The sequence below is a fragment of the Dermacentor albipictus genome, chromosome 9, assembly GCF_038994185.2.
Source record: "Dermacentor albipictus isolate Rhodes 1998 colony chromosome 9, USDA_Dalb.pri_finalv2, whole genome shotgun sequence".
Taxonomy (NCBI): Eukaryota; Metazoa; Arthropoda; class Arachnida; order Ixodida; family Ixodidae; genus Dermacentor; species Dermacentor albipictus.
This window is the reverse complement of record NC_091829.1, coordinates 32,006,603-32,028,320: the sequence shown is the minus strand read 5'-3', so window position 1 is coordinate 32,028,320 and position 21,718 is coordinate 32,006,603. Positions and strand designations below refer to the sequence as shown.

General features: G+C 44.5%; 1 protein-coding gene across 2 annotated transcripts; it reads left to right on the top strand.

Annotated features, from left to right (window-relative positions):
- Nucleotides 1–2,303: 2,303 nt before the first annotated feature.
- Nucleotides 2,304–14,446, top strand: LOC135912710 (uncharacterized). Of its 2 annotated transcripts, none has more exons than XM_065445226.2 (5): nt 2,304–2,669; nt 4,986–5,271; nt 9,611–9,862; nt 12,342–12,540; nt 13,656–14,446. In XM_065445226.2, exons 1-5 carry the CDS (start codon nt 2,502–2,504, stop codon nt 14,089–14,091), a joined length of 1,341 nt encoding a protein of 446 aa, XP_065301298.1. In that variant the 5' UTR covers nt 2,304–2,501; the 3' UTR covers nt 14,092–14,446. The 2 variants fall into 2 exon arrangements, with proteins under 2 accessions (XP_065301298.1, XP_065301297.1); XM_065445225.1 differs by having other exon boundaries at nt 9,605–9,862.
- The last annotated feature ends 7,272 nt before the right edge of the window (nt 14,447–21,718 follow it).

The window sequence follows — 21,718 nt, the reverse complement described above, 5'->3', positions numbered from 1 at the left end:
CTTATCAATAAGCAGGGCTTCCGATGTCTCTTTTGTTAAGGTGTATATTACGACGCTACAGCTTTAGAATGCAGTAGAGCTCGCTGTTATCCGCTGCTGAATCAGGCATTCAAGTTTCGTAAATGCAGTGAATTCAGTCTGTTGCAGACGAGGACAACGAAAGGACTGGACCGCTTGCTCCGTGAACTGGGCATACTTCTGTTCAGTTACTCCTTTGTCCGTAGCGCACTGCGTTTACCACCCAACAAGTCCAAAGAACAACACTATTCGAGTTTTCGTACATATCAAAAATCGTGTGCGGCCTTTTACTCTTTGCGCCGAGGGAAGTCGATTTATTGCATTTATAAAATTTGAGCTCGCCTTCACAATGATCCGCCCATAAATTCTTACCGGAGCCAGTTCAACAACTGATCCTTTTCAACGCGACTCCTTAAAGACAAAGAAAAGAGAATACAATTGCAATGCCTGAAACACTAGAATACTTGCAATACTTGTAGCTTTAATAACCAAAGCTGCCGAGAACCTCTTTATTAATGTGTGTATCACAACATTGCGGCGTTAGCGTGCAGTCACAATTTGCAGCTATCCCCTGCCTAATCGAGCGTTCTATAGTTTCGTTAGAGCACTGACAGTACCACTTTGCACAGAACGAGACACAAGAAAAAGAACCGAATGACTTGCTCCGTTAACCATGGGCACGCTTCTGCTCAATTGCTTCTTCGTTCGTCCTTGCCTGCAACGCGCTACGTTTGCCGCACTTATCGATCACCGACAAGCCCAAATAGCAAGAAATACAACGAGACAACTGTGGACGTGTCACGTGCACGCATGTAGTGACCGGCTCACGCACGTGGATTGAAGAATGTCTGATTACGTAGCCTTGCTGGGCCTTATACGTGGTGCCGGGTTGCATGCATGTATATCGTTACGGCGAGAAAAGCAAGATTGTTCATTTATAGAATATATACAACGGTACAAAGCAGTCAAGCCGACTGCGAGCTCTTGCGGCGCTTCTACACCTACTCGTCGTCTTCGCACTAAAGGCATCGTTGTCACGTCCATGCGAAGGCGCCGCATAACAATATAATTAAGGTCGTTATTAACATGCCTTAAGGTAGCCTACCTAGAATTAAAGAATAGCAAGATTATTAGTGATATCCGTACATCGAAGGCGGACGCGTACCATTAATGTTTATCCAATCGATCGGGCGAAAAAAAAATTCTGCAGCCTCTTCTTAGTCATTGCAACCCAATAAGTCTAAATGGTACTTTAAAAAAGTTAGCGTTGTCACTTATGTGACAGTTTGAAGGCTGTGTATGAGTCATTGTAGCAATCATTCCGGACTTCATACGCGAGACTGGTCTCGTCGGGAAAAGCGTTCCTGCAAATTACCAGAGGGTTCCATAAAGCTATATATATAGAGAGTTTCGTGCGGCGGTTATCGGAGGTAACTGTAACCACGGTGATCCACCTGATACTGTGAAACTACCCGCCGTGGTTGCTTAGTGGTTGTGGTGTTGGGCTACTATGCACGAGGTCGCGGGATCGAATCCCGGCCACAGCGTACATTACATTAAAAATTAAAACGCGATGCACAATGTGCGTGTCAAAACGCGCGTGCTAGCTGCCGTGCGCCGCCCCCTTCAAACGCAGCGAAAGCTGCCCCCCAGCTGCACATAGCGCCACCTATAATTTTCATCGCTCTTCTGTACGCTTTGTCGGCTCCCGCATGCTATACTTTCCACTCCTACCACTTGATGATATTAGATTTGATTTTGCCAGCGCCATCGCTCGCTCGTATAGTTTAGCTTACAACGCCATCGCTACTTTTTTTTTTGTTCTACTGTGGCAGGTACAACTCTCATTTTGAAAGTTTATATTTGTTCTATGATATTGCCCTTCACGTAATGATGATGATCACAGTTTTGATTTTTGCCAGCGTCATTACTCTATCGTATAGTTCAGTTGACAACGTAGAGTTTCTCACCATAATGAGAAACTCTGTGGTTCACAACGCCACTGCTACTATTCTTTCCGTTACACTGTGGAAGATGGAGTTTTTCTTCTCTAATTTTATATAAGTGTTCTGTGATATTGCTTTTTACATGATAATAATAATAATGATGATGATGATGCTGTTATTATTAGATAAATGGATGGATGTTATGAGCGTCTTCTTTGAAACGGGGCTGTGGGTTTTGCCACCAAGCGCTTGCGATATTAGTTTCGATTTCACCAGCGCCATCTCTCGATTGCATACTTTAGTTTACAATGCCACCGCTAGTTTTGTTTTTTTTTTGGACCGTGCATGGTGCCGTGTTCTGTGCTGGTACACTGTGGTCGCCGTGGTCGCATGGTGCTCGCAAATGCTTCTTGCGCAAGTTTGTTGTCGCGTGTAGGTGTTCTGTGGAAGCCCTTGCCAGTATGTGACCGCCGTCTACGCTCTCGTTTCGCGTTTCCGCCGCTATAGTTCCGCTGTCGGCAGCACGAAGCAGGCGCTATGAGATGCGTCGCCGTTGGTTGTAAAACAGGAAGAAAAGCAGGTTTGCGCATCCATTCATTCCCGCGGGATCCCAAGCGCAGGCTGGAATGGGCTGTGAAAGTGAACATTGCAGAGAATGGCAAACTTTGGGTGCCACCGAAGGACAATAGCTACGGTGTGTGTGAGGTAGGCTCCTTGGTGTTTGTTTCTTCGTGTCGTAGGCTACTTATGCTGCCATTAATACTTCATAAAGTACCAGTTTTGAACCACCTTCTACTCTAGAAATTGTCGTTTTGAGTCGGCGATTGCGCAGCCGCTGTCGCCGTCCTAGTTTCGCGCCACCCGGTTCTTCGCCAATCCCCCAGAGCAGGTAGTATGTGCCACTAACTTCTAGGCTCTACTTCTACACATACAGATGTGCTACGCCATAAGCCGTGGCCTCCGAGATGACCGATGGACGCGGTGTTTTTCGTACTCTTCGCTGCGTGGCCTATCATGGATAGATAAAGTCATGCATATGTAAAACGATATATCAAGTTTCGAGCGCGAAATATTCGCTGCGTTCAACCTTTTCGAATCGAGTCCGATCAGGGCCGAATGTCTTGGCCGCGATTGGCTCCTTGGAGCAAGTTGCCGGAGGGACCCAATGGCGGTCGAGAATTTCGATCCAAATCCGCCTCGATCGCGATCGAGAGCGACCGGGTAACAACGGTTAAGATGCTGCGAATTTAGCACAGAAGTGAACATATGCATGTTCAATTCATAGTGAACCGCTTATCACTTAGTTCGCGAGGGTGCTTTTGGGTCATTACTCAATCATTCTAAAAGAACCGTTGCTTATAAATGTACAACAGCTTGTGGAAAACAAAATACTCAAACGTGTGCCTCAAGTGAGCACGTAGAACATATGCCCTCAAAATTAGTTATGCCACTTTTTCATATCCACATGGATTTTCACTGCTAACCACAGCTTGCACAATGCACATTACGGGGTCTACTTCACTGAACTGGTTTCAAAACAAACTACAACTTTGTTTAAACATGCTACTAGTAGTGTGCGAGTAGTAATTTTTCAGACCAAATCAGATACGTATCAAATATTGTAAAATTGTGTAAGGAAAGTATATTTAAAGGTAGTCTCAAATGCCACATTGCTGATGCATTGGGCAGGTGGGTGCTCGGACGTTGTCTTACTAAATGATGGAAACGAAATACAACACTTTTACACAGCTTCTCAAAGCTTACTACACTGACCGCAAGACATGTCATGTTTGTTTTCGCAAAAACGAAAACAAACATGACGCAACAAGATTGTAAAAGCAGTCATTTTCAAATACTAAATTATGGGGTTTTACGTACCAAAACCACTTTCTGATTACAAGGCACGCCGTAGTAGAGGACTCCGGGAATTTTGACCACCTGGGGTTCTTTAACGTGCACCTAAATCTAAGTATACGGGTGTTTTCGCATTTCGCCTCCATCGAAATGCGGCCACCGTGGCCGAAATGTCATTTGCAAACCAATGGTTGCTGGGAGCCCAACACTATAGCCACTGAGCAACCACGGCGGGTAATTTTCCAATACTAAAATGTTGGACAGCTCGGAACAAAAAGAGTATTAGCATAACCCTTTGGCTAAACAACTGTGAACATAAAGTTCTAGAAAGCTATGGAATTATCTAAAGAAATCAGCTCCGCTTAGATATAAGGAGTATGAGATTGCTGTACTCTGTCCATGGAGTAGAAAGAAAGTTGTGTACATCACAAGTGGGATAACATCAAAACTCATTGATCTAAAGAACACTTTTCTTTTGTTCTCTCAAATGTCACAGAAGTTATAGTTATCATTCAAATGTTATTTTAAGTATTTAATTAGTTCTTAATTGTTGTTTTAAACTTATACATTATTGTTTGACCCCCAGAAACAAGAACATTAACCACTTGCTTCTTGTCCCTTCCTGTAGTGAGTGAGCCCTCTTACGTAAGCAAAAAAAGCACTAGCAAAGACAATATGGTGGTCTTCACTATAGGGAAAGGCTGCTGTTTCAGTAAATGAGCTCCGAACCATGGGAATTGTTGAAATCGGCTTGCTTTTTTTCTTAGCATATACTTAGTGGAGTTTGACTGCCGTTATTATTAACTCCTTTTGCAGCAGAATCTATGGAAGAAAACTTCGCTGCGCTGTTTACAGGCCTTAAATGCCTGTTTTGCTCTGTCAGATGTATTGTCCTGTTGAAGATGACCTTAGCAGATTTTCTATTGTTCTTTAACCTAGCCTTTGCCAGGGAAAATGGAAACCCTGAATGCGAGTGCCATTTTCACCAAGATACTGAATCACAAGAAGCAGCCATTTATCACAAGTACATCAGTGGTGGCTCATGGGGTGCTGGCAAGGACATATCAGAAGGCCGTTGTGCCTTCTACTGTTGGGCAGCCGATAGTCATGAACCATGAACATATAAATTTATTTATTCTTTTTTTTTTCTGTTACCATATTCTGCAGGCACACTTCGAAGAGGACCAGTATGAGCCCAGGCGCACGGACCGTAAGCTCAAGCCATTTGCTGTGCCAACCCTGTTCAGCCACCGGAAAGTTCCGAAACAGCGCCGAAGGCTTGTACGGGGTGGTCCCACGAGCAGCATTACGAATGTTACTGCTGCTGTTGATGCCGTTACTAAGGCAGATACGGTCATCTCCTCAGCCACAAGTGTTGCAACTGTCTCTACGGTCACGACACCTGTAGTTTCATCATCAGTGGCCAAAAGTCAGCCAGCACACCTGCAGCCAGGTGGACATACGTTTTTAACCTTGCAACAGTGTAGGCTCTTGTCCAGATGTTTTGTAGATCTACAACAATCACTTCATCTGGAATGAAAGTCAAGCTAAATAGTTCAGTCAGTAGCTGCTATGGGTGCCCTCGAGGTGGAACGAAAATAGGCTTCTGTATTATAATAATAATTAGTTACCGAAACCTTCCTTTCAGTTCATTGTATGGGCGCAGACAGAACCCATTGTTATTCTTGAGTTGGGATAACTTGACGGTTCTATTACAATGCCATCTGTCTCGTTATCCACTTGCATCATCAAGTGGATCAGCTGGGGGGGAACACTGGATTATAAAAGTGGCATAAAATCAATTGGAAGGATTCACTACATTATACCAGCCGGGGCCTTCATTGATTATATTTATTTTACCTTTAGGGTCTTAAGGCATTAGAGATAAGAGTAGGTTACAGGAGAAACAACAGAAGGGCAATAAAGTATGAGATTACACACATTATTAGCCCATTATACCACATTAACTGAGAGTTTGTTAAATACAGCATATCATAAAAACAACTAGCATTAGTTCATACATATGCTTGTTATGAGTACACTGTACTAGCTAATGCTTTTTGAAAATTCTCATCATTAAAATATTCAATGTAAGCGGGAAGCTCATTGCGTTCTTTTGATGTTTATGCAATAAATTTTCGTTGTAAAAAAGCATGTTGCATTACACACACAACATTTAACTTGTTGCCGATGATCAGTGTGCCGAGATAAGTCATGTGATCGTGAGATGAATTGCAGATGTAGAGCAGGGTGATGATATAGCTTATGAAAAACAATGATAGATGAGCAATCCCCCAGTGTGTTGCGAGTGAGTGAAGACTCAGACTTCATTTCATCAAAGATATGCTTGCAACACCATTGTAGTCCCAAAAAATGAATCGAAGTATTTTGGATTAGTTCAAGACAATGTATAAGGTATTTGTAGAAAGTGTTTGATATACCTGTAGCACTTTCTAATATTGGCCTTAACAGAGTTTAATAAGCAGTAATTCTAAAAGAGATGAAGCACTAGAAAGGTTCATCAGCAGCAGCCTATTTTATGTCCACTGCAGGACGAAGGCCTCTCCCTGCGATCTCCAATTACCCCTGTCCTGCGTCAACTGATTCCATCTAGTGCCCGCGAATTTCCTAATTTGATCTCTCCACCTGGTCTTCTGCCGTCCTTGACTGCGTTTGCCTTCTTTTGGTAGCCATTCTGTAACCCTAATGGTCCAACGGTTATCTAACCTGTGCATTACATGACCTGCCCAGCTCCATTTTTTTCTCCTAATGTCAATTAGAATATCGCCTAAACCCATTTGCTCTCTGATCCAAACCGCTCTCTTTCTGTCTCTTAACGTTATGCCTAGCATTCTTCGTTCCACCGCTCTTTACGCGGTCCTTAACTTGTTCTCAAGCTTCTTTATCAGTCTCCAAGTCTGTGCACTATATGTCAGCACCAGTAAAATGCACTGATTGTACACTTCCCTTTTCAATGATAATGGTAAACTTCCAGTCAGGAGCTGACAATGTCTGCCGTATGCGATCCAACCCATTTTTATTCTTCTATGAATTTCCTTCTCATGATCAGGGTTCTGTGTGATTAATTAACCTAGGTAAACGTACACTTTCACAGACTCTAGTGGCTGACTAGCGATCCTGAACTCTTGTTGCCTTGCCCGGTTATTCATCATTATCTTTGTCTTCTGCATATTAACCTTCAACCCCACTCTTAGACTCTCTCTGTTGAGGTCCTCAATCATTTGTTGTAACTCATCTGCAGTGTTGCTGAATATAACAATGTCATTGGCAAACCAATGGTTGCTGGGATATTCACCATCAATCCTTACTCCTAAGCCTTCTAAGTTTAATAGCTTGAATACTTCTTTCAAGCACACAGTGAATGGCTTCGGAGAGATTGTGTCTCCTTCTCTGACCCCTTCCTTTATAGGCACCTTCCTACTAGTGTAGAATTAAGGTAGCTGTGGTATCTCTAGCTATTTTTCAAGCTATTTTTCCAGCTATTTTTCAAGCTATTTATGTAAGCGGTCGTACTCCTTGATATCAGAATGCCTCTATGACTGCTGGTACCTCTACTGAATCAAATGCCTTTTTGTAATCTATGAAAGCCATATAGAGAGGCTTATTATACCCTGCGGATTTCTCGATTACCTGATTAATAACACCGATGTGATCCATCGTAGAGTATTCCTTCCTGAAGCCAGCTTGTCCCCTTGGTTGACTAAAGTCCAGTGTTGCCCTTATTCTATTGGAGATTATTTTGGCCAATATTTTATATAATACGGGTAGTAAGCTAATGAGCCTATAATCTTTCGATTCTTTAACGTCTCCCTTTTTGCAGGTTAGTATAATGTTTGCATTCTTCCAGTTGTCTGGGACCCTTGCAATTGATAGACAGTACATGGAGTCGCCAGTTTTCCAAGCATTAAGGTTATGGCGCAAATATCTTTGCAAGCAGTTAGCTTTGTTAATTATATATTTAAATGATGATTCAACATTTTGTTCAGTGTTATTGCATGCCTGAGTATATATATATGAATTTGTCATTTCTAAAGCAACATTATTCAAATAGTATACAGGCAGGTTACTGTTACATCGAGATACGCTCATAAACTTGCATTTCATAATCTTAAATTCCATTTGTTAGACATGGCATCAGTTACTGATATTATTAAGGCTGGCCCCGGCATGTACCCAGTATTTTCTTTCGGTGGGGGAGGGGGGCACCTTTACAAAAAAAGAGGTAACTTTTCTATGCAAATGAGGGGGGGTACCTCTGCTAGTACAAACTTGACTAATGCCCACCATTTGGCATAAATGCGAGTAAATCTGCAAAAAACAAAAAAAAAAAGTAAGGTGTATCTCACAGGTACACCTGTAAGATACACCTATCCTTTACTTGGCAAACAAGGAACCACATCAGATGGACTCGTGCAGTAAAGAAATGGAGGAAGGACACTACCAAGAACAAGTAAACAAGCGACAGTTTAAAATAAAGATTTCTAGTACCGTCTTTTGAATTAGCTCTGGAAGCTAATCACCATGCATCAGGCCTGGCCTGATGCAGGGTGATGTCATGTTCGGTAATTATTTCTCTGAAGATAAAACAGCCATCTGCAAATAGATAAGTGTCAGATGTTATTGGTTCAAGTAAGTCATTAATGTAGGTAAGGAATAAAAGATGTCTCGGAGCAGAGCCTTGTGGCACTCTAGGCTTTAGCTGTTGCGAACCAGAACTTATGAACGAGAAATTACTCAATCTGCTTTAGAAGGTTGTAATCAAGGTTTAAATTGCTTAGTTTATAATGTAATTGTTTATGGTACACTTTGTGAAAGCCATATAAAAAAACCTAAAAAGATATAATTGACAAGGAAAAGAGGGTCAAGTAACAGTGTAGTTTGCAAGTATAAGTTACTGATTGCAATTCACATGAGAATCATTTGCAAAACCCATGTTGGAGTGGCCTGAAAAATTACTTTTGCTCAAGAAAGTCTACAAGGTTAGCAAATGCTATACTATGCTCAAATAACTTGCAGCAGGTACTGGTTAATGATCAGGGATGATAATTTGCAGGTGACGTCCTGCTGCCAGTTTTATGCAAAGGAACAGTCTCTCCCCGCTTTTCATTCAGATGTAACAGTGGATGTTTTAAGCAATTGCTGGAATAATTTAACTAATATAGTAGAGCTATAAGAGCAGATATTTTTCAGAAATCTGGCACTGATTTTATTAGAACTGGGTGATGAATGTATCTTCAGTTAATCTGTTAGTCAAATTACACTGTAAGTTTGAACAATCGCTGGAGGTGTAGTCAAATAGTTAGTCAGTAAACACAGGCAGTTCAATATCGGCAATGCATGGGAAGTTTTTAACAAACACACTATTCAAGAGAAGTTTAATATTGTAATCTTGGCATGGAAATTTGCAGCTGCTTTCAGTTAGGGAGAGTTGGCATCAGCAGTGCTGTTGGAAAAGTCACGGTGATCTAGAGACACTGTGTTCCTCTTCAGCTCCTGCTTTTGAAGTTGCTGCTGCTTTGCCCGCATTGTGTAAAAGTATAAATATTTGCTAACGAAGTGTGTATGTACCTCGCAAAAAGTGTGTTCAATGGCCAAGCTTTTAAGAAAAATATGGGTGCAAGACACCCCTCCCCTCTCTCCTGCTCTGTCATGATGCGGGATTTTTTACTAGCGTTATTCACAGGCCGGCTGGTATGCATACCGCACTACAGAATGTACATGTGCTGGATTTTGTGGATGCCGCCTTGATGCCCTTTCTCACGCAGTTGCAGCCACCAACCATGCCAGCCGAGCCAACCAGGCACAGCCCACGCAAGTGACTCCATCAGCAGCAGCAACATTGGCGAAAGCGCCCGCGAATACTGGTCCAGCCTTCACCGTGACCACTTCGGGTGGCAACATCATCCTTGTTCCTACCAATGCGCAAGGCGATCACCGTTACGTTGTCGGCAATTCGCCTGTTGTTCCACCTGTTATGGTGCCTACAATGGTGCCCAACACCGGTGCTCCAAATACTAACCCTGGTTAGTGGTACTTTCTGCTGCTTCATGATCACAGTATTATACTTGCCATGTGCAATCACTGCTGGAACTCGTTCATTCACCTTGTCCGCTGGTGTGTGCTCCATGCTCAAGGCACACGAACCCTAGACTTGAAGTTGTGGGTTGATTCACCTTCGCTCTGCGATCTGCTAGACTTCTGGTTAGCTCGGATGGTAGAGCAATAGCCCTGGAAAGGCTTTGGTCCCAGGTTCAGTGTGCAGACCAGGTCGACTTTTTTTGTCAGCTGCAAAGCTTCATTTTCTGAGAAAGCCGTATTAGGTTTCCTTTGTAAGTTCAGCTACTCTGGGATGTGCAGGCTTGCATGTACATGATAAATTACATGTAATTAATTACTTGTAATCAAATATATTTTGGTACTTATGTAATTGGCTGATTGCTTTTTACCCAGATGTTACCCAGATGTTACAGATCCCTGTAATTCATTTACTTTCTTCAGTAACCAATTACATGTAACCAGTTACTTTATTGATTGGACAAGCTGTAAAAGGAAACGCACATTTGAGCACTTCAATTTGGAGTGAACTGCAACAGAATGCCTGCAAGCATGCCACGCAGCAGTCCCGTGGATGTGCAGTGTTCAGAGAGGCAAACCAAATAAATGTTCAGTACTATTTCTTTCCTCACCTTAACAGTCTACCAGATGTTAGCCGACAAAATGAACCAGTGTTGCTCTGATTAACTAGTGATGGCCACTAAACATTAATCTCAGGAAATTGCATATGCACAATTTTTTTTTCACCTTTCTCATTCACCCTACCAGGAGTGCCTTCTCAAAGCTCCAGCAACAATAAAGCACTGCATTTCATAGAGGACCCAGTTGCGACCATAGTGCCATTGAGCAACATAGTGCCAACATAATGACTGAGTTGTTAAGGATCAGTAACTAGGCCATTGAAAACAAGTGATCATTAAATTCTAAAAAACATAATACATTATTTTCCTATATAGAAGAAAGAATATTGATACTTCATCAGTTAATCTCTAATCTATGCAACAAGCCAATTGAACAAGTTGTCTCTTAAATACTTAGCAGTGTTTCTTGACCAGTGCTTGCACTGCAAAGAGCAAATCCACTGCATATGCTGGAAGGTGCCGCATGGCTGTCATATGCTAATTAAGGCATATGTAATCATGCATAACCAACTAGCCTACCATCACGTGCTCAATTAAGGCATGCCAATGTTTTCCCCGTTCTGTGCTTTGGTCGCTATGCTTTGCATTTTGTCATTCCCACATAAATTATTGTATAAAATCATGGGATGTAACATATATGGCATATCTAAAACCACTGCAGTGACTACAAAGGAGAGTACTAAGCATATTACATAGTAACTGTGTGAATGCTAAAATTGTAGTATGGTGGCTAGCTGGGCGAGGCCATACATCTGCATTATTATTACTCACAGCGCGCACTGAAAACGCGGATAAAGAAGAGAGATAAAACACGAGCGCTGACTGACGGCTAAAAGCTTATTGCATTCGAATAGCCATATAAGTAGAAAAACTCACACATGCATACACCCGCGCACCATACATTCCCCCAACCAAAAGCGAAACAAGACAGACTAGCGGGAATCGAGGAGTGCGATATCTTTAACGATTAGATGCTTCTAAAAAACATTGTTCCTTGTTGTGTAGTGCAAGTGATGCCTGGCTCACGCACCTGTCACCACATTTATTAATTAGGTAGGCCTCTGAAATTTCGCGAGCCTTTTCATTCTTTCTTTGTCCAGATTGGCTAAAATTAACACTATATTTCAGGAACAGCATATGCTCTCAGTTTGAGCACTTCATAACTATAAGGCTGCGCTCTTTGTTAGCAAAATAATATGCACTACCTTTCCTCTCTCTGCTACTCTTTTCACCATACCATCTCTAAACACTACACAAGCATCAAATGGCAATATTAATTTGCCCACTTGCTACCATTTATATGGAGAATGATTAATTGAATTCCATGGGACAAAAATTTGGAATAAGCCACCCTTTGAAGTTGAGGTAGCAATAAACTTAAGATTTAGTTTGAAAATATTTTGTTTGCAAATTAAAGATTTCTAAGCAGTTTATGTCACTTGCAGTCGTCTGTGTATTTTACTTATGTTGCCTTTCATCTATTGTTGTGATGTGATTACGGACGTGCCTATTTGTTAGATTTTTTTTTTTTTTTACCTGTTTCACATATATTTCACTGCAGTGGCTACCAGTCAATGTAGGCTGTCGGTCCAGATGGTTTGTATCCATTTCTTGCAATTTATCAATAAAATTGTATTTATGCTAATGACTGAAAACCAAGATTTGTCGGGGCAAACGTAAAATTTGTCCTTTATCTGTTTGTCACCAGTTTATCTGTTTATCTGTGTTCATCTGTTTGACCAGTTCATGTCTGCCTGTAAGAGTCGAGCAGCACAAAGTGAAATAACGTGTTTCTCTTGTCTTTCAGTGCTGCCTTCAGTCAGCTGCCTTCCCAACACTGGCCCCATCATTCTGGTGCCTGTGAGCAAACCCAGTGGGCTTCCTGTGCAAAGTAAGGTGACGAGCCCAAATACTCAAATGCCAGTCATCTTATCGGTTCAGTCACTTGCACCTAACACAATGCCTGCTGTCGGCAAGCCGTCGGATTTGACACCCATCTTGCCTAGGTGAGCCGTCAGTTAGAGTGAATTTAATTTAAAATATTGCTTCGATTTGGACCAATTGTATGGTTTTGGCAAACATGTGCTCTGTTTTTCTGTGACATCAAATGCTTAAATAGTAGTTCGGTTAAATTTGGCTGTTCACTGCTTGATTTTGACAAACACCAGAAGACAATGTGACAAGTTCAGCGAAGATGCAGTAGACTTCCAATAATTGACTCCGGTTAACTCTATTTTTTGGTTATTACGATGCTACCCAAAGGTCCCGTCTGGCACCCATGCATTACTAGGGCCCCACACGTTCGTTATTTCGATTCTAAAATAGGCCTTTGCTGGATAATTCAAACATGGACAGTCAGCATGCATGGGCCTGACCCCTGCAGTGACCCCAATATCGACACCTTTAGTGGCAGCATGTGCAAAGCTTAGGGGACGGCGAATGCATTGAACGCATGTCTCTAGTTGAAAACACCTATTTTCGGCCTACCCTATGAAGCTATTCAAGAAATAACAGTAGTTCACAATTTCTGATTACAGTATTTACCCGAGTCTAATGGATGCATATTTTTAACAAAGAAAATTGGGCCAAGAATTGCCTGCTTGGTGCAGTTGGATACAAAATCAAATACTCCACTGCATAAAGTGGTGGGTGCAAACGTATTGTCAGCAGTTCATGTCTGACCAGTCTTATGGTTATGAGGTGTGTCTTGCAGACACCGCAGTCATACCTGCCTGCACAGTCATTTGTACATGTGAATGTGGCATCACCGCTTAGGTGTTTTATAGACAGAGTGGTTTGCGTTCTTTCGTGTAGTGTAACTGCTTAATAAATTGAGCAAATCTGCTATTGGCACTTTGTATTACAGGAGGGTATGCTTACAGCTGCATATTGAGTGGTCCGCAGTATTTGTTCAGTCAACCCCTTTCTGCTGTGCTGCAGTTTCAAATCATGCTTTGCACATCTGCGAGTTAACACTTATAGCTGTAGCCACCATTGTGACTCTGTGGACTCTCAAGGTTGTGTTCTAGGATAATGAGGCTAGAGCACTTTTTCCAACGGTCTCTAGACTGAATGCACAATGATCTTGCCTTTAGTGACTCTTCTACCCCCATATATGCAGGCCTCCAAGCTATGAAAAGCTACAGGAGCAGGCAACAGCGTTGTGGCATCAGTCTGATGAACTGCGACGCAAGGTGGTCGACTTGTCTCAACAGACCGCGCGTGTCAAGGCATCATTGGCCCGCCAGACGGAGCGGCTGAGCCGCTTCCTCCATATGGACCAAATTGAGTGCCTGCAGAAGCTCGGCAATGACCAGCCCACAGCGTGGACTGAGCCCACGCTGCAGTTGGCACTCGATATCTACCGTTGCTCACCTGAGGCCTACCGCAGGCTGCTAGTCGCCCAATATCCATTTCCAAAGGAGACAGCTCTGAGGACATTCTGCATTGAGAAAGGTATCTGTGGAGGTGTGCCCGCTGAGTTGATGCAAATGGTCACATTGCCTCAAGTGGATGAAGAGGAGGAAGATGAAAATGTGAACATTGTTTGGTTGTGAATTAGCCGCAGACTGCCGTGACTAGTTAGCGACCACCTGGGTGGCGAGCTCGCTGATCATAGTTCACCATGAATGGTTAACTGCCAAGAAAGAAAGGTTGCTCAAATCATGTTACTGTGCCCAGTTACATTTCATACTTGCAAGGCTGAGGGGAAGAAGAGAGGAGGGTTTAGAAATGTGCCATTTTGTTAAGTTGAATGTTGAAATCGGCAAGCACCAAGGCTCATTCTGCAGCATTGTAATAGATCGTTGCAGCATGCAAATTAATGAACATGAGGTTGTTCAGCAATTTACCCCTGTGGAGTACATGTATATATATGTAATGGGAGAATGAAAGTTTTTCATTTATGGCGTATTGTGCTTGTATGGATCAGTTAGTCTCACGGTCTGGTATATAGCAAGATGACGAGAGCACTCAGCACTCAGCTTTTGCCTGTAGTTGTCATTTGTCATTAGAAGTATGTTTAAACCTCCATATAACAAAGTACTTAACTTTTCATAACCCATTGTACATAGAACACCATGTATTTAGAACCTCATTTTAATAAAGTGTGTTTGTATGCGATTTCAATAGTATAATGAAATTTTGCGCCCGCCGCAAAGGAATGCTGAGGCAGTAAATAAAGACTTCCGTGGACACAGATGGTCAAATGACTGAATTACAGGCGGGTGCTTGCAAATGCACCTCTCAAATTGCGCACGGCGGGAGGTGGGACAAGGGCGACCGCCTAAATGGAGCCACATCATGTTCCTTAAAAGTCCAGGTGCAATAAGATCCTATTGCGCCCCGCCCACGTGCACCCCCCACCTCCACCCTCAAGGGCGGGCCCCCCCTCTCCATACCCATGCCACCACTCCTCACACACATTCCTAAAGTGCCGCCAAATCAATGCTGAGACTGGACAGCTATTTGGCGGTCAACATTTTGCTGCCTTTTTCAGTCCTTTGGATGGCGGTAGTTATCGGCATCTCCTGGGGTGTGAAGGCCAATTTTCTCGTCGATTCAGTGCCCGCACAATCAACTCGAGATGCGTTCAGTTGCCACCATCTCTTCAATAGTCATGCACATCGCTGTTGATTCGTTAGTTCAACCTGCTTTCTTTAGTCTGATCCAGGGACCAGGAAAGGGTTTCGGTTCACGGGGCAGCTTGTCTGTATACAGTGGAACCCCGTTTATACGTTTTTCACTGGATCGGGGAAAAAGAACGTAGCAGCCGGGAAAACGCAACAGTGAGGAAAGCTCCGAAAATGAATGAAGAAATGCAGCTTCAACTATAGACAATTTATTTCCACAGAGTGCGCTTAGGACTTTAAAAAGTATATAATGGCGGCTTGCCATTTATTTCGCTCGCTAAAAATCGCCACACGTTTCTCAATAGCCTGGAAGGCCGCATTGCTGTCAGCGTCGCCGTGAGGTGCGACGTACCTGCGGAGGAGGTCCAGAGCCGCGACGGCTTCTCCAAAGCTACGATTTGGCAACTCCCCGGCACCATGCGGCTCGTGCTCCTCGTCGTCACCGCGTCACGGCAATGGCAACGGACGAAGGAATATCCGCGGGAAATTTTGCCCTCTTTGGCGTAATCATGCTGACGTGCTAACGATTGTTTAGTATTGCTGCGGAGCGCGCGCGTCCGAGCAGCCCGGTTGCGCGCAGCGCGGCGTGGGAGAAATGTAAACAAGAGAGGAGAGCTGGCCCGGTAGGCGCAGCAACGCCACCAGCAACGCCAACTTCCGGTTTCACTTTAGCTTCACAAAGAATGACGTCAGGACCTCTCCTGAGTTTCCTTCCTCCGTGGGTCAACACGTCCAACAACGATGCTACAGTGCACTAGAATACTTTCCAGTGGCACGACCGCGCCTCTCCGCTGACGCGCGCGGTGGCACCTGCAGCGGCGGCGCTGCAATCGACCGCTCTTGAAAGCTCGTCCTGTTCCCCTCTGAAGCGTACGTGGCACACGAAAATAGAAAGCGTGTTTGGTTATGTACAGCCGTTGTTTTAACGCAATTCAGCTTGGGTTTGCAATTATTTTTTGGGTACTTTATGTGCGTAGAGGTGTTTGAGGTGGCCGTAAGATTTTGGGCGTGCCTTACTGAGCAAAGCCAGTAGCAGACGAAGGACAGTCGATGCGCTGCAATTTCTTTTTTCACGCTTAGTCGTCAACTCGGACTAGATGGCAATACCGGAATAATTTGCGAGTACTAAATTTTGCGAAGCAATTGTCATTTGCGGGACCAAATATTCGCATGATGTTCGCGATCGCAAAAGACACCTTGTTTACAGCGTCTGCTAGGGTGCACATGCACATATATCCGTCAAATTAAGGCTGATTTAATATTTACACGAGAAAGCACTTCATTTTTAAAGTACGTGCTGCACAAGACGAAATCTGACACGCAGAAAAAAAGGGAGAACGACTTCGAAACTGCCTTCTCTGTCCCATACGATTTTATTGCAGGCGCTCTGTAATAGCGCAAGAATCATCCTAGAGCTTTATTGCACTTTACAAGCAGCTTAGAAATTGGGCTAAGTCAGTCTGCTTAGCTTCAGGTGCTGTGCTGCCTTTCTTTTTGACAGCATATGTGCTTTATTCAAGCCTTTGATAAAAAAAATGGAGCCGTGTGGTGACATAAAAGCTGACTATGCGAGGAGTCAGGCTTTCTGCATGATCTCTGCATCCCACCTTCAAGGGAGCGGCGTAATGAATCATATGCAGGATGTCCATTACGCTTTCCCGATGAACTTTTTGTGCACTAAAGCAATTAGTGAAAATGTCTTCAAGCCTTGTTATAACGCGGAACAGTTCCACCGAGGGGTAGAGTAAATTAGCCTCCATCATTATGGCGCACAAATTCTGCAGCATGCAAGCGGCGCCCTTCTTCTGTTGGAAGTAAGAGGCTGTCATTACACGCACAGCATTTGGTGGGCAGCACACACTTTTTGGCCACGTATCCGGAAATGTAATATATAAGCCTTGAGTCGCTCCTCTCAACATGGTACTCGTGTTCCACTGCTTCACTGCCATGTGAACTTGAAGGTACCGCTTGTTTTTCTGTGCAAAGCTTCATCTGGTCAATCAGCTGTTGCTTTGAAGTTTCTTCCCGGTCCCCAACATCAAGAAGGGAACTGATGACATCTCCCTCTGCATTCCCGCCTGCAACACTGTGCGCTAAGTTATAAAAAGAGAGACAGTTAACAGTTAGCAGAAACTGGTGTGGCGTTGGGTGTGAGTTGCAGCCAGATGAGAGTCTAACGATTCCAAAAAAGTTTTCCACTTTATCCTGGCTCAGCCGGGATGTCAACAAGTAGCTAAAGCCAACTTGCCAAATGCAGCTCACATACCGCGCAGTCTGTGGTTAGCGGCTTGTCGGCTCTATGTAGGTTTCTCTCCCACGTGCACCTCCGTTCCGGGTCTGCAGGCGCCTTGAATAACGATAGCTTCTTCGCACTGTTAGTTCGGGCGTATCCTGTGCTGCACCCTGGGGCGTAGCAATGGTTGAGACGTTGCTTTGCACTCATTGATGCAAGTGGCCGCATTCACAAGAGAACGCTTGCGACGCACAACCGTACAGAGCAAAAAGCCACCACCAAAACACACCGCTGAAATGCAATGGTACTGCGTGCCCAGACCTGTCGCCTTCAAGAGTGGTCGACGGCAGCGCCACCGCTTCGGGTGCCACTGCGGGTGACACGCGCCGCAAGGCGCAGCCCCCACCGCTCGTTGCACTGAATTGCTTCTAGTTCACTGTAACGATGCGGTGACCGTAATCACAGTGATGATAGTGAGAGCATTTTTCACGAATGGCCACTTAGTGGCGGCCTCTCGAACTGGCGTGCGGCTTCTTGCAGCCAGTTCCATAGCCAAGCCCGGCCAAGCCCAGCCAAAACTCGTCAAAATCCAAAATGGCGGTTGGAACACGCTGCCTAGTTACTAGTTCACTGTAGCCTAGTTTAGCCCAGGCAGTTGGGGGGTGCTAAGTTGCGACGTACCATGCGGTTTCACAGCTACAACGTAACAGCGGGGTTCCTTATACATTGTATCCTATGGAAGCTATGCCGGGACCGGATGAAAACGACGTAGCAGCCGGGAAAACGCAGCAGTGAGGAACGTAACAGCGGGGTTCTACTGTATATGCTCTTGGAACGAGTTGCAGCCGAAGAAAACGCCAGTTGCTTCATTATTTCCTCGAGTGGCGGCTCGCCGCGACGCTGGCAGATCCTCGGAATCATATACTCGCGATACGGGTTGGATAAGGTGGAAAATAAAATAATGCGAGACAATGTCCATCATCAAACCCTACAGTAACCATTAAACCCATAAGCAATATGACTGTTAACCATTACCTCTTCTGGTTTTCCCTAACTGTACAGCACTTTTTGTGCAAAATTGGCAACTGGAAAGAAGAGTCGCAAGGAGTTGAGAAATTAAGCGTTCTACTAAGGGAGAGAGCCGAGGCAACAGCCAAACAGGAAGGACAAGCAAAAATTAACAAATTTAACCGTTGTTTATGAAAGTACTTATGGATCCACATCTTTTTATTTAAAAAGGAAGTAGAGTAAACGCCGCTGGAAGTGGAGAACAATTCTGTGTGTTTTGAATGACGCTTCTACAGTTATCAATCGAGCCGCCAGACGTAGCCACTTCCTTGCTGTGCTTATGCAGGTGTTTTTGTAACCTTATACAGAACAGCAGCGTCCTGCACTCTACAGGGTTATACTGGACTGGCGGCCACGCATTGTTACACAACTTCCCAAATAACAATATGAGTCGGTTTTAGCTGTTGGTAGAGCAGTAAATAAGGTATCCAAAAGAACTGTGATTGTTCTGCAAATATATATTTATCTACAATTCTTCCACTGCTAACTCAAAAAATGCTACTATAGTTGGATACAACTATGTCTGCAGTGAAGCCCCGCCCATGCCCTCGTAACTTAGCTAAAGTTAAATCTATACACGACTTGTGCACAGTGGTTGGATGACTTGCCTGAGCACGACACTGCTGTGCATATTGAAGTTGCTGTTCCCTTCATCGCTCATCGCATTCGGGCTGCTCTTCAAGCGTCCTAACTATGCATGGCCTTCCCAGAGCGCTATAACAACACAAATGAAATCAGTTGCTAGGTGGATTCTTTTACATACGAAAGTGTAGTGACATCACTTCCTGTTTCGTATACTACAGTTGCTGCTTCCGGGCAACTGTAATGTAATGCGAAGACGTGGGTGTGTGCCTACCTGCGGCCAGATTTTTTTTTTGTCATCGACCTTCATTTCCATTATTTATTACTTTTTTAAATTCAATAAATAACTACACGTAATTCCCCTATGCTGTCCCTGGTGTCTTTGGTTGTTGGCTTCTTATGATACGATTACGAAAAAAATATCCCCAGCCAAGCACTCCGTACTGATGGTGAGCCAGCGAAGCTGAAACATGCGGCCTCGGTATTTATCACTGGGTTAATCCCAACGGTTCATTAAATGACGTCTTGGTAGGCTGCAAGACCCTCGGTACGCAGTTGCTGCTTGCGCTCGGCTGCACGAGCCTGTTCTTGTGCCCGGGCTGCAGCATCGGCACGGTGTAGACGAGCTCGTTCCAGGTTCTACTCGTGGCGTTGCTGATAGAACGCTGCCTGCTCATCAGTAGTACATATGATGTGTGGCCTAGCCATTTCAAAGCCGGAGAGAACCTGCTGCACACGCGTGCTCGTCTGCCACGGAGAGCAACGACGTCACTGGCGCAGCCAATCGCGCGCCTCTCTCTCTCTCTCTCTTTTTTCGCGCACGCGCATGGGATTACGCAGGAGGTGTTTTCGGCATACAGACGACAGACAGACGGAAGAATCGGCTAGCCGTATACAGCTTCGCTGTAAATGTCGGCCCCCTCGGTTTCCTTTCTTCTCGTTCAGTACATAGCTAGCGTATCGAGTCCAGCTGCTTTGATGCCTTCATGTAGCTTGTGTGGGTTTATTGACCAGTTACCTGCATCCACTAAAGCTCACGTAGACGTGACGCTTGCGGCAAAAAAGCGTGTTCATCCGCCGCCGAGGCCTACCAAGGTTAGTGACCCGCCGTGGTTGCTCAGTGGCTATGGTGTTGGGCTGCTGAGCACGAGGTCGCGGGATCGAATCCCGGCCGCATTTCGATGGGGGCGAAATGCGAAAACACCCGTGTGCTTAGATTTAGGTGCACGTTAAAGAACCCCAGGTGGTCAAAATTTCCGGAGTCCTCCACTACGGCGTGCCTCATAATCAGAAAGTGGTTTTGGCACGTAAAACCCCAAATATTATTATTAAGGTTAGTGAGTGGTGAAGCTGGATAACACTCCAAGGGTTCCAGTTGATAAGCTCAAGTACCCCAGAAAGTGGATGGGAAAGCGGCGCCGCGGTAGCTCAGTTGGTAAGGCACGCGTAATGCGAAAACGTGGGTTCGTGTCCCACCTGCGGCCAGTTGTTTTTCATCTACCTTCATTTCCATAATTAACAATTTCTTTAATTCAACTAATAATTACAAATAATTTCCCCTATGTTGTGCAGAGTGTCTTTGTTCGTTGGTATCTTATGAAATGACTGTAGTTCACTATAATATGACTGATAAAAAATCGGGCCCTACTCTTTCCTTTCTTCTCGTGTGTGTGTGTGTGCGTGCGTGTGTGTGTGCGCGTGTGTGTGTGCGCGTGTGTGTGTGTGTGTGTGTGTGTGTGCATACATATGGTGGGGGTTCGATTCGGCCTAGAACCAGACAAATTTTAGGGAAAATTTAAAGGGGACCTGAACCACTTTTTATCGAAGCGGAGAAAGGCATTCGAAGTGAAAGTAGGTTATTTCAGAAATGCTTTGCCGCAAAAAAAAAAAAAGTACTTCATTGCATTCAGCAGAAGCGGAGTAACACCAATATCATTAAGGGTTAACTGGTGCGAGCCTTCACCTGTGATTAAGATAGTTCTAGAATCAGACTGATTATATTTTTGCATTAGTCTATTCTGATCTAAGACATCTGTAACATCAAGTTTTTCTATAAGTAGATTGGGAATTAAACGCGGCCTCTGCCGTGCTCCCGTTCCCCATTCGATGCCTTCCACTGCGAAGGCTACGGCGTATTGGGGCGTACCCACAACGCTCCGCCTTCTAAATGTCACCGTGGCGCGCAGTTCAAGTTTCATTTGGATAACTTGGACGCCAAGCCTTCCAATTTTGGTGCCTACGACGGGCTAAACGTATAAACGCGGTTGTCTTCAGCTAGCCACAGCGCGCTTATGCAATGGACTGGTGGCAACACCTCGCGGCGACCGCAGTATCTACGCTACGTAGCCGACCGCAGATACCAATAGCAGCCGTGTACGGGAGTCCGCTTCGTTACGAAATAAAGCGTCCAGAAGAGAATGAGGAGCGGGCTTCTGTTGAAAGGAGAGCGTTTGAGAGAAATGTGACTTCGCGATCCGCTTGCGAGCTCTGCGTGCAACAGCAAAACTTGGCTGAGATGTTCACTGCAGGGTGTGCTTCCCGCGGACTATGTTATTTCACCAAGCATGAGGAGTGGTTCAGAGCCCCTTTAAGGACATATCCAATGACTCCAGTTGGCGTGAAAGAGGGTCAAATTAAAGAGCAGCACTTACCTATTGTCACATACCCAGT